The sequence below is a fragment of the Panicum virgatum genome, chromosome 3K (genome assembly GCF_016808335.1).
Source record: "Panicum virgatum strain AP13 chromosome 3K, P.virgatum_v5, whole genome shotgun sequence".
Classification (NCBI taxonomy): Eukaryota; Viridiplantae; Streptophyta; class Magnoliopsida; order Poales; family Poaceae; genus Panicum; species Panicum virgatum.
In genome coordinates this window covers 43,751,270-43,764,394 of record NC_053138.1, presented here as the reverse complement: position 1 = coordinate 43,764,394, position 13,125 = coordinate 43,751,270, and the positions used below count along the sequence as shown (strand labels likewise).

Sequence of the window (13,125 nt, the reverse complement as noted above, 5' to 3'; positions counted from 1 at the left end):
TCATTTCATGTGACAACTTCCATTTTCTCTCTTAGGCCTCAACTAGACTTTTATTATTCTTGTTATTGCGGATATGCCTATAAAATTTCAGAGATATTGGTTGATCTAATTGAAAGTTGTTTTAAATCCGGGACAAACATGATTTGAATTGGTTATCAATTCATGTGACAGTGTTTGAATTTTTTTTGGATTCAATTTGTATAGAGAATTGTTAAAGCATTCTGAAAGGTGTGCTTTTCTATTTCGTTAACTCTCATGCCAACTCAAATTCTACCTCATTAGACTACAAATAACCTTGTTTTTCAACTAAAATGCAATTTTAGCCTAGCAAATGATCTTAGATTTGAGTGTGTTCTAGTCCTATTTGCTCAGAAGAACACCTAGTTTTTTATCATATTTTTTCTGAATTTTTTATAAATATTTTTGAATTTTTAAATTTCAAAACGAAAAATGGCGAAAGGTACCGAAATTTCACTTCCCCGCTACTAGCGAAAACGAAATTTTCACCGAAATTTCGCCGAAAAGGTAAACCCTGGTCATGACTCATGCCTAGGACTGTACCGCCCACTATACGAATAGTCATGTACAGCGCCGCCTGCAACACCGCTCGAGACGACACTGTACGACATGCCCTAACTCGTCCTAAGATCAAGTATTATAAGGCCAACGAGGTGGGCGAAATGCAGAAACACGTCAGCTCCATCCTACATAGAAGACAGAAAACTGGAGAAAGAAGACAGCGGGCGACTCGCTCGTCGCCGACTGGAAGCGGGCGTATGCACTGTTCGGCAGCTCCAGCCTCTCCTCCGCCTCCACGTTGATTCTAAATTCTGCAGAACATTGATTGCTGTGTGGGTTCCGCCAACACCACTCTGTGCTTGCGTGTGACCTGGCATCCTCTCAGCCAGCAGCCGACGTTTTTATAATTCTTGCTCTAAGACAAGAAGGCCTTACGCCCGTACCATCCGATAACACAGGGTGCCGCCACGCCCTACTGACGACGACGCCAACAACAACTCGAATCCCGTGCCCGTCCCGCCACGACTGGCACAGTGTCAGGGATGGGGTAGACATCCTCCTGTTGCCATCAGGCAAGGCTGGCGGAACCCACCATATATCGTGGCTCGTAGACAGGGTCAGGAGGCACCCGCCCCCCACGCCTCTCCTTCTCTCTCACGCATGTACTCTCCACTTGTAATTCTTTTTTACCTCTTCCTTTTTACTATGAGTAACCTACTTGAGCCGGTCATCCGAGTCCGTAACACGCGCATAAGTTTACTAGCCGGTGATTCGGAACGCCGACAAGCCTATTTAATATTTCTAATTAGTGTCCAAACATCTTATGTGACGGGCAGGGACTAGAGTTTTAATCTCTCTCCAAACAGTTAGGATACCGCTGCGGGGGGCATTTTAGCTTAGCAGTTTCACTACGTCTTACAATAGTGATTTGAGTCATTCTGTTATAGAAGTGAGCTAAAATACCAGCAAGATGTTCACTATTAATAAGCCACTAATTGAAATTAAAACAATTCAAGTACTGCAAACAACAAGATAGAATAAGTTTCACCCTCAATCAAGCAAATTAAAACAATGCTCGTGCCATGATCAAACGTGAGTCACATATTAAGATCTTCCTATGGCTCTAGATGCCTGCAACCTAAACCAAATCCTAGTGGCATGATATAATAACATGCATAGTTATGCACGGAGTTTTGCACTGCTGTCAGCATGTCGTTTACAAACACCCAATCCAAATGAGGCGGACTTCTACGGTGCACAATACGACCATATACTACCGTTTGAAAAGGACTCGTATGTAAATATTGTACGGTCTAGATTTATTCTATACTACAGAAATATTGATTAGTGGTATGAAGTAGTATAACTAGGTAGTATAAGGTATTATAGGAAAATCATTTATGATATTATATCCCTTTTAATTTTTAATTTTTCTCTTATCATTCTTTTTTTCCCATTTCTTCCACGATCCATTCCGATCCTCAATGACGCTGGCCCGTCGCCTAGGGTTCGAGAAGGCTCAACGGCTATTCCGTCGTTCGCCGCCGGTGAGGCGGCGCGTGCCCATAGCAGAAGGACGGGCCATCTCCCAGACGGTCGTTTCTCCCCGCTTGGGAGGCATTCGCGATGGTGGATCGGCCTCCCCTTGCCCGTCGCTCTGGAGGCATCCACGGCGGCAGATCGGCCCCCGCCCGTTGCTCGTCCTATGGTCCTATGGCAGCGACGCAGTTCAAGTCCAAGAACCTGGGAGCCGAGTGAAGGCGCCGCGGCAGTCTCAACAGCCACATCCTCGCGGTCAGGGCCATCGTGCCAAACATCATGGCGATGCTTCTCCTTTCACTCATCCGCATGCACACATTCAGCCAATGGACGTTAACTTCGATTTTCTTCTTTTTCGAACAACCGCAACCACTGAAGATGAACTTTCTCTTGTTTTTCTAAATCTGGAATAATAAATCTCCAAATTTCATTTATGCTGCAACACATGGAGTTCAGGTGCCCTGACTTGTTTTGATTGCAATGTTTTTCCCATTTGTTTCAGATGAGCAGGAGTCCACCTTGTCCTATGCCATCGATCAATCTGTCATGTGCAGGTACGTTGAATTCCTTGAACATCAAGTTTTTCTGTCATGTGCAGGTAAATTGATTGAACTCCTTGAACATCGATTTTTTCTGTCTAAGTGCAGGTACATAGATTGAACTCCTTGAACATCGAGTTTTTCTGTCATGTGCTTTGATCCTTGAGGTTTTCCTTGTATTTTGTGTCAAGTAATAGAATATGTTTCAGTTTAAGTTTGTCTTGCTTGTGTTATTGCAGGGACCACATTAGGTTGGCAATTGTTCTTGCCCTCTATGACAAGTATCTGAAGATACCATCCATTTGGAAGCGAGCAAATGCTAATGCAGACATTCTCAACTACGATGGACTGAAAAAAGTTTGCTCCGATGATGGTCATCAGCATGAGCAATCAAGCTATGGTGGCAACTGGAAGCAATACCTTCATCTGAAACCTGGAGCCATATTGAACTGAATAAAGATACTTCACCGTACACAGTTGTTATATTGCCGTGACTCGTGAGTGGCAGCTGACCATTTTGAGACAAATAATGCAGGCACATTAAGAAAATCATATACTGAATCATTGCAGAATCCAAATAAAGATTTTTTCATGTTCACATGAATTGAAAATTAATTACAACATTCCAACAGCAGATAAGAATTGTAACCTAGCATTTGTACTGCAAACCTCTGCCAAGCCTCTGCTATGCTGCCTCATATACGTACTCCAGCATGCCAGCTTCTTCATTTGCCTCAGCTGAAATAGGAAACAAATGTAATTTTTAGACATCCAGTTAACATGATGGTGATTTAATCTTGTTCATACCTGAGGCTGATAGCATGTAGAAAACAGATTAGTAATGAACTGTTTATGGTGACAATTCTTCTCAGTTAAAAATGTTTCTGTTTCTGATAAAATTGACATCTAACTCATTCTGCTTAGCCATTTAGCTGCCATTCGACTCTACCAAATTCATCAAAATTATTCAGATACCTTGGAGTGTGCAATGATTTATTAACCTATGGAAGTGATGAAATCGATGGCTACTAACCTGACCAAGCATAGACAGTTCGATGATGCCTTGGATGGGAAGGCCTCACGGCACCGACGAGGAGCAATCTGTTCTGCGATGTCGTGGCGTCGATGGGCATGCAGCGGGCTGCAGGGGCGGGACCCGTGGTGGCGGGCACACGGCAGCCGACCAGCGCTAAGGACGCGCAGTGGTGCACAGTAGCGCACACGGCCAGGGGCGATGCACGAGTCATGGGCTCATGACTCCCTAGCATACTGCAGAGGACGGGCGGCGGCCACGGCGAGCTCGCTCCGTCGTCGCTCGGGACATGCACGTATATGTGTTTCGATTACTGGTCAATGGGTGTCAAATCTGGGTTGGTGATGTTATGGCTCAGTAATTAATACTCCATCCGTTACAAATTATAAGACATCCCAAGAATCTTGGAGAGTCAAAACAATCTCAAGTTTGACCAAGATTATTGAAAGAAATACAAAGATTTATGATATCAAATTGATATACTATAAAAATATAACTAATAAAAAATCTAATAATACTTAGTTTATATAATAAATGTCATTATTCTATTATATAAATTTGGTCAAAAATAAAAAAAATTGACTCTCCAAAATTGTTAGAATGTCTTATAATTTGGAACGGAGGGAGTATTACTTTTCATAGGAGATATATATACTTCACTACTGAATAAGGAGCCTTTCTTTTTAGACCAGAGACCCTCCGGGCCAGCTTTACTGAAGCATAAAGATCGTACTGGGAGTGCCAGTTTACACATTCAACGAGTGATCCGTGGATATATATGTCTAGTAGCCTTTTGTTTTTACACTACTTAGTATTGCAAGCAATAGTTTCACATGTTTATATAGTTTTAGTCAAATTGCAAGAAAACATCTATCAGAATTCAGCTGACTAAACACTGAACATACTGAACATAGATGTAGCTTTGTGAACCTTGGTTTTATGATTTTAGCAATTTAAGTAGTTCATGTCGTCATTTCTCTTTGCTTATTTAAGGTTATGAATTCACAGCAGCAATAAGGGACAACCGTTAATTTTGTTAATTGGTTTAATTCCCCCATCCCTTTTGTGAGTAATTTTGCATATGCTCAATGACAGACCAATTCAGCGGCACTATCTAAGAACTTAGATGTGTTTAATTATGTTCCATGCCTTTGGATGTTGACTGACTGCAGGTGCATTGTTTGGATGATACATGGGAGTAGGTCATAAGCTCTTCCATTTTATGTTATTATGCTTGTGACTACGATGTGAAGCTAGGAGCTAAGGACAACATAATCTAGGTGTAGTGCATAGATCGTATCATTCTTATCAAACATTGTAATATATTTGGTGTATGGACTCTTTGTTTTAATTTCGATATATGGATTGCTTTAATCTAGATGTATGGACGAACTCTTTGTTTTAATTTTGATGTACATACTCTTTTGTTTAATCTCGATGTATGATATCATATGGTTGAATTTTGCTACTATAATTATATATTATATTTGTTGTATAAATGGTGCAATATTATTGTATGAATATTTTTTTATGGGAAGAATGTCTTCACCGCCACCAGTGGCGGACCCAAGATTTTAATCTAGGGTAGTCCTATTCAATACTACAGTAATTCGTATATAATATAAAATAACTAAAAATGATTTATGTATATTAAAAGGCAACATAATACCTTGAATGCAACATTTTAAGTAGAAAACTTACATAAAATGTAATATGACTGAAAATGCAATATTTTAAGTAGTTCAAAGCCTAGATTTATTGCGAAACTGCCAAAGTCTTAATCATACAAGCCGAACGGAGCAGAGCAAATTCAGATATGGAGCAAGCAAATAGATGTGCTCAAAACGTCCAAAATCAATAGTTCACCCTTGGGCTTTTGCACACCATATTCAAAGCAAATAGAAGAAGTCCGGCAGCAAGGCCTGAACACAGGGAGGCTCTGTAGCAGCACAGGAGCCCGTGCGCAAAGAATCAGCAGCACAGTCGGGCAGCTCTCTTGAAGACTGATTATTGGGCTTTGGTTCTCTGGGCCAAAGTTAGCTAACTAGTAAAGAAAATAAGGCCCAAAATTTAGGGTGGTCCCGGGACTATCTGGACTACCCTTTGGGTCCGCCACTGACCACCACCATTGGTGATGAGTCGCCGGTTGTGTCTTGAACCCGTGGTGTTGATGTTCCCATCACCAACGGTTCCAGACACGAACTGGCAGTGAGAAGTACTCATCACCAACGGTTTATGAACCGGCGGTGATGAATCCCCGATGATGGCTCCTCTATCACCATCGACTTAAATCCAATGCCCCCAAACTGGCGGTGATGCCCATTTTGAGCCCTTCGACTTCTATCTCGAGCCTTGTGTTTTGTGATGGAAGGATGGCAATATATCAGAAGCTAGTTCACGATATATAGTCTACCATATCAAATCATTCTATATATTGATTTCATTAAGCCCAAGGATTTGGTATGAATATTATTGTACATATACTCTCTCCATATAGGAAATAGAAGATGTTTAGAACAGCAACATGGTCTTAAAAATATAACTTTGACTGCTTATTTTTAGAAAAATATTTGTTGAAATATATATATTTTTATGAAAGTGCTTTTTAATACAAATCTATACATACATCTTTCACTTTTTCAAACTTAATAACTTAAAAGTTATTCATGATTTATATTTCTAATGTTTGCCAAGCTTATACATATATAAGAGAAGTGCCCAGATCAAATTAGAAACTGGCTCGATGACTGACGAACACTTTACAGCAAATTGCTGACTACACTCACCTGAAAATTATTCTCTCTTGTAGCCATCCCTGAGCAATTTTTATGCCCAGGAATAGTATATGTCACATGTCAGGTCCAGGTACTCAAAGGGTGTTTTGTATATTCAATACGAATGCTTAATTTGAATATGCACCTACGTGTGGCACGATCCAACTTGGTGATTTTATATAGCATCTACCTCTCAACCTCAATTAACAAACTAGTGGATTTTGGATGCACATAACCATTTGCTTCTTGCTTTATCATATTCCGTTTTCTTGCATGGATGTTTGTAATATGTCTGCTTGTTCCAAAGTAATAGGGCTCTCTGTGCACTACAACTGCTCTCTGTTAGGATGCACATTGCGTAGGAAAATACAAGAAGATGAGCAGAGGAGGAACAGATATACAAGAATTTAAAACATAGTGTGGAGGATATGGCGTTGTACTATCCATGCTGTGCTCTCATTATGCTTACTTGCCCCTTATTCTTTTATCAACTAAACATACTAAAAAGTAAAAACGCACAGTTCATGATGATAATGCAATATATGCAACCATTATTCCATTAATTCCTAAAGTTCATGCAGACAAATTTGGTGACCCCCTGATGACTATATTAAGGAACAAATAATCTCAAGTTCCATGCCTAATCAACCATAAAATATAATTATTTTTGTCGAGGACTTCATGGGCAGATATGATAGTAGTGCTGCTTTGCTCATAGCTAAATTTTAGGCCACCAAATCGCACTAACTAATAAGATGTGCTTCACACGGCTAAACAATACCTCAAGGTATACTATATATGTGCCGTACTCTAATAAAGTTGGACTGAACGATTAACTAAATATCAAAATCGTATTGTCCCTTAGGCCCCGTTTATAACCTTGGAATTGAATTCCTTCTGATCATCATAATTTAGACGCAAATCTATTAAGTTAATATGATTATATACGAAGTATATTTATATATATTGTTATTGGTTATATGAGGGAGATACTAATTATGTGCTATATTTATTTCTACTGTAGTTGAGTGAGCCAATCAAGGACGTGCTGTAAGTTACAAAATAAAAATATAGCATGATGTTATATAGAACCAATTTCCATCTACCACCCTATGAATTTAGGATAGGCTTATATCTAAACTTTGGAAAGTGATTGGATGTCAAATTCTGAGCCAAATAGTGTAATTTATTGAGTAGATTTCAATTCTTCCAAAATGAGAGATCCAAACGGCCCAGTTGCAGATAGCTTGATTGCAGCTTGAGTAACTAAGCATACATATTTACATGCGCCATTATGGACCATTGGTTAATGTTCAGGTTCCAAAGGTTGGCAACGTTCCATTACAACTTCGGTACTAAAGCATTAATAAGAGCATGGACGCTACAGTACTTACTTAAAATTGACCTCCACTGCATTCCTCACAATTAAAATAGAATAACGAAGTTTCACGCTTTCTGGATGATGTTTTGGAGGAGATCAAGTGACTGAAAATGAAGGTACACGCGTTAAGCTGACGAGAACAGGATATCTATGACAAGACTTGGCAGGCGATCTGTAATTTAACAAATTATACTTTCATGTTCTCCAAATGTGTTTCAAAAATGCAAATTACTTGCTTCGCAGAATGTTAACGAAGCAAAGCAAAGTCTAAACGCTGTCAGTCACGAGAAATCCTGTGTTGATCGACACAAAAATAAATTAAAAGGAATCATCAAGTTTAGCAAGCATGATTGATGTTACTATCACGAATTAGATGCTCCCTTTTGAGCCTCCACATTAAATCCTAACGAGACGTCATAGGAAAAAAAAGGATCATAGAAATTCTCACAAAAACCGTAATCTGCCCGCAAGTACCAGAAATTTAATCTTCATTGATAATAATAGTCATTAGATCAATTATATTTTCTATACATCTCTGTTAGTATGAAAATACATAAAATACCCCCCTAATAAACATATACCTAAACTACTAAGTTCTTCCATTATAAAAAAAGTCTAAAGTAAATCTCCCACCCCATAAACCTATATATGAATTGCTTGCCTATGCTATTATCAAAATATCTATAGCTACCTACTAATAAATTTGCATCTAATTCACTGATATCCGTTATTATTAAAAAAATCCCAAATGACTCCTATATACGTACGTGCTCGTAATCACATGCTTTTGACATTATTAAGACAAAAATGGTAACTCAAAGCATACATCCATAATGCATGTCACTAGACAAACCATGTATACATACATGTAGAAAGAATATCTAGTTCCATGCTAAACACCTAGATCAAACTGAGGTTTCGACTAAACATATACTAAGCACAAGCATGGAAGTGCAATGCAAGAAACAGCATAGATTGGGGCTCTGTGCAAAACTCTAAAGTTAGGCCTAACGGACTAGTAAAATAGAACAATTGAATATTAAATATAATATAACCTATTATATAGGAACGAAACATGTCAAGAATAGTATCTATTTAATCTTAGTTGCTTAATATTTACTTAAACAACTTTATTCCGGCCGTGTTTCTTTAAATAAAATCTTCAATATTTTGGCCGGCAACTGGCAAGACTCGAGGGTAATTGGGCAAGCAGGGGGGGTCGCCTTTAGATCAGGGGCGCGCGTCCAGTGTATGTCAGTTACATTTTGGCCGGCCGGTTAGAAACAACACACTCCCTCCGTCCCATGAAAAAAAATGCAATCATGCGTTTAAATTTTTTTTCCACAAAGAGTACAATCCTAGAGATTTGATCTCAACTACCTGCCTAATTAAGTGGAATTTGATTTGCATGCTAAAACTATCTGATGTGGCAAACAAACGAGGGTATAAAAATATTTTCACGGCATCACTAATCTGTTTAAAAAACTAAAATTGCACTATTCATAGGATGGAGGGAGTAAAAGTTAACTAGTATAATGGGCTTGATCGCGATGGGCTACGGACAAATTCTAGGGCCCTGAAGAAATGGGGCCCTGTGCGTCCGCACAGGTGGCACCCAAAAGGAATAAGGATGTAACAACATATACCGTATCTGTTCCAAATTATAGGTCAGTTTATTTTTTAGATACATAGTTTTTTCTTTACACCTAGACATAGTATATATCTAGATGGATAGCAAATATTACATATTAAAAAAACCAAAACAACCTATATATTTGAATGGAAGGAATGATTCATCGTTAAAGTATATCAAACTAGATAAATGTAATGAATATACATTAGGGGCCAGAGGTTAGTGTAGCCCCCTACGCCAGGACCCTAGGCACGGGGTTCTTACGCTCCGGCCGACCCATCCTCTACTCTAGCAAGAGCGCGGCCGACGAGATTCGAACCCCAGGCGCTTGATTCAGAGGCTGGCATGCTGGCCGCCCGGGTTCTCCTCCTTAAGAAATATACATATGAGTATTATATATGTAAGAAATACTCATATGTAAAAAATATATATGAGTATTATATATGTTAAAATATGAACAGATAAGAGAGAGAGTTCACAAAAAATAAAGAAGCATTATTAGCTTTTGCCCCACATTTTTATCCTTGAATTTCTAACAATTACATACGTTAAAAATTACTAGTCTATGCAAATAGCGCAGTTGATGGACTAATATTGTCAAAGGGAGTAACTATGCCCGCCACACTAAGACCAGTCCCAACCCTCCTATTAGGATGGTTTCCATAGCATTAAAGAGGATGTCACATAAGCAATTTGGTGACATGACAAGTGAGTTAATGAGCAAAAAGATAGACATGGTTTCTAATGCAAGACAAAATGTCTACACAAGAAACTATGCATTGGGGATGTAGTGTCTATGGATAGTTTCTTACTCTTTTTTTTTTCTTTAGACACCATAGACAGTATGGGTTGGAGATGGCCTAACTTGCTTGCCCAGTAACCTACATTAAACACTTTTAATGTAGTGCTGTAAATGTTATGTTGCTAGCTTAGTTGTTTGAAGCATACGCGTGATGTCCCCACGAACCACGGCGGCAATGGCGGCCCCGCTTCCAACCGGCGCCTGAATCAAAAAGTGTGCCGAAATGAATTCCACATGTGAAGAGTTTGTTATTACGAATTGCCTGGCCGATTTGACATCTATATATCCGACATGCAGGAAACCAGAGAAGAGGCAACCAAAGCCCAAGGCAACAGAGCCACTGAAAGCGAGCCCTGAGCCCTGTTGGCTGCTCACTTCTGCTCTGCCAGCTGAGGCATGGAGGCGAACAGCAGCAAGTCCGGCGCCCTGCCGCCAAGGAACGCTGAGGCGGTCGCCCACCCCAAACCGCCCGTCCATCCCCCGGTGAGCCTGTTGCCCCACTACGCCACCGCTGCCTCGCCGCCGTCCCGCCCATGGACGACGAGGAAGGTGGACATGGACATGATGGATTTCTATGCGTCTGCGCAACGCAGGTCCCGCCGCCGCGGCGCAGCGAGGTGGTCCTCCCGCCGCTGGAGACGCAGCTCCATCCTCCGGAAGCAGGCTTCCGCGCCGTGCAGCCCGTGCCCGTGTCCATCAGCCTGCCGGCGTCGCCCGGCAGCTTCGGCGTCCCCACGCCCACCAGCACCGCGACGGCCGACTCCACCGATCTCCGGCGGCAGGCCATGGTGGCGAACGCCGCGCGCGGGCCGCACCGCCTGGCCGCGCAGGACAAGGGGAGCAACAGCGTCCGCTTCACGCAGCCCGACAGGGATGCGGATGCCATGATGTTCCGGTCGCAGCCGATCCCCGCCCCGCCGCCCGCGCGGCTCGCGAGCAGAGCCGCCGGCCGCAGCCGCAGCCGGGCCGCGGCGGCGATGAACTGGGACAGGCGGTACGACTCGTTCAAGACGTGGTCCGGGAAGCTCGAGCGGCAGATCACCCACCTTGCCGGCGGGCCGCCGGACGGCTTCGACGACGAGGGCGGTGAAGACGACGTCGGCGACGCCATCGGCAGCCGCCGCACCTCCGCCACGTCCGTCCCCGAGGTCGATCGCTTCTACGCCGCGCTGGAAGGCCCCGAGCTCGACCAACTCAAGGTTCGTGAGTGCGCATTCAGGTAGTCTTTGTGGACGAAGACGCGAAGCTTACTCATCGTGTGCTCCATTGTTAACCTCTCTGTTCATCAGCCGTCGGAGGACCTGGTGCTGCCGTCGGACACGACGTGGCCGTTCCTGCTCCGGTTCCCCATCTCGGCGTTCGGTATCCCCATGGGCGTGAGCAGCCAGGCCATTTTGTGGAAGGTGATCGCGCTGTCGGTGCCGACCACGTTCCTGCACGTCACCGCCAAGGTGAACCTCGTGCTCTGGTGCGTCTCGGCGGCGCTCATGCTCACCGTCTCGGCCACCTACGCCTGCAAGGCGGCGCTCTACTTCGAGGCAGTGCGCCGCGAGTACTACCACCCCATCCGGGTCAACTTCTTCTTCGCGCCGTGGGTCACCTGCCTCTACCTCGCCATCGGCGTGCCGCACGCCGTGACGAGGGCCACCAGGCTGCCGCACTGGCTCTGGTTCGTGCTCATGGCGCCGCTCCTCTGCCTGGCGCTCAAGATCTACGGCCAGTGGATGTCCGGCGGTCAGCGCCGGCTGTCCAAGGTGGCCAACCCGTCCAACCACCTCTCGCTGCTGGGCAACTTCGTCGGCGCGCAGCTCGGCGCCACCATGGGGCTCCGGGAGGGTCCCCTCTTCTTCTTCGCCGTCGGGCTCGCGCACTACGCCGTGCTGTTCGTGACGCTGTACCAGCGGCTGCCGACGAACGAGACGCTGCCCAAGGAGCTCCACCCGGTGTTCTTCCTCTTCGTGGCGGGGCCCAGCGTGTCGTCGGTGGCGTGGTCCAAGATCACCGGCGAGTTCGGGCACGCCTCCAGGGTGGCCTTCTTCGTCGGCATGTTCCTGTACGCGTCGCTGGGCGTGCGGATCAACTTCTTCCGCGGGTTCAGGTTCTCGCTCGCGTGGTGGGCGTACACGTCGCCGATGGCCAGCGCGGCGGCCGCGGCGATCCGCTACTCCACCGAGGTGGACAACGGCTTCACCAAGGCGCTGTGCGTGGCGCTGTCCGCGGTGGCCACGCTCACGGTGGCGGCGCTGCTCGCCACCACCGTGGTGCACGCCTTCGTGCTCCGGAACCTGTTCCCCAACGACATCTGCATCGCCATCACCGAGCGCAAGGTGAAGCCCATCATGGAGCTGCAGGAGAGCCACGGAAACGATATAGAGGCCACAGCAAGCTTGAGCTAAAGCGCAACGAAGCTGTCAACTGTACCTCGCGATAGAGGTATTGCTCTGTTTTTCTATTGTTTGTGGCCGGGTCAATAAATAATATAATTAGCCCTGTTAGAGTCCGGACGTGTAACGAGAAACATCCAAGGAATGTCCATTGTAATCTATATCTATTACTAAAGCGAGTAAAATTTCCACCTAATTTTTGGGTTTGATTGTTTGGATTGGTCCACCTATGTTATTGACATGTGGGCCTTAGTCCATCCCATATGCGAATCGGACCAACCCCCTCCGTCTACGACTCGATTACGTAGATCCCTACAAATTAATATACATGCATCAATACGTATCCGATAATTATACCAACTTTATCCGTAGCAACACACAGACATAATTACCTAATAATACCAAAATTGAACAGTGCAATAAAAACAACTGGGATGAAAAATTGCCCACTCAAGCATCCAATTTAGGAAAAAAATCATAGAACAACGTAATAATTTGTTTCACACGATGTTTTCAAAATA

General features: G+C 43.7%; 1 protein-coding gene across 1 annotated transcript; it reads left to right on the top strand.

Moving 5' to 3' along the window:
* The first annotated feature begins 10,550 nt into the window (after positions 1-10,550).
* On the top strand, positions 10,551-12,797 carry LOC120699249 (S-type anion channel SLAH2-like). Its single transcript, XM_039983171.1, has 3 exons — positions 10,551-10,703; positions 10,814-11,419; positions 11,510-12,797. Exons 1-3 carry the CDS (start codon positions 10,617-10,619, stop codon positions 12,614-12,616), a joined length of 1,800 nt encoding a protein of 599 aa, XP_039839105.1. The 5' UTR covers positions 10,551-10,616; the 3' UTR covers positions 12,617-12,797.
* The last annotated feature ends 328 nt before the right edge of the window (positions 12,798-13,125 follow it).

Coding starts and splice junctions, on each gene's coding strand:
- LOC120699249 (XM_039983171.1), top strand. CDS start 10,617: ATGGAGGCGAACAGCAGCAAGTCCGGCGCCCTGCCGCCAAGGAACGCT. Junction 10,704..10,813: donor AACCGCCCGTCCATCCCCCG/GTGAGCCTGTTG, acceptor TGCGCAACGCAG/GTCCCGCCGCCGCGGCGCAG. Junction 11,420..11,509: donor CCGAGCTCGACCAACTCAAG/GTTCGTGAGTGC, acceptor TCTGTTCATCAG/CCGTCGGAGGACCTGGTGCT.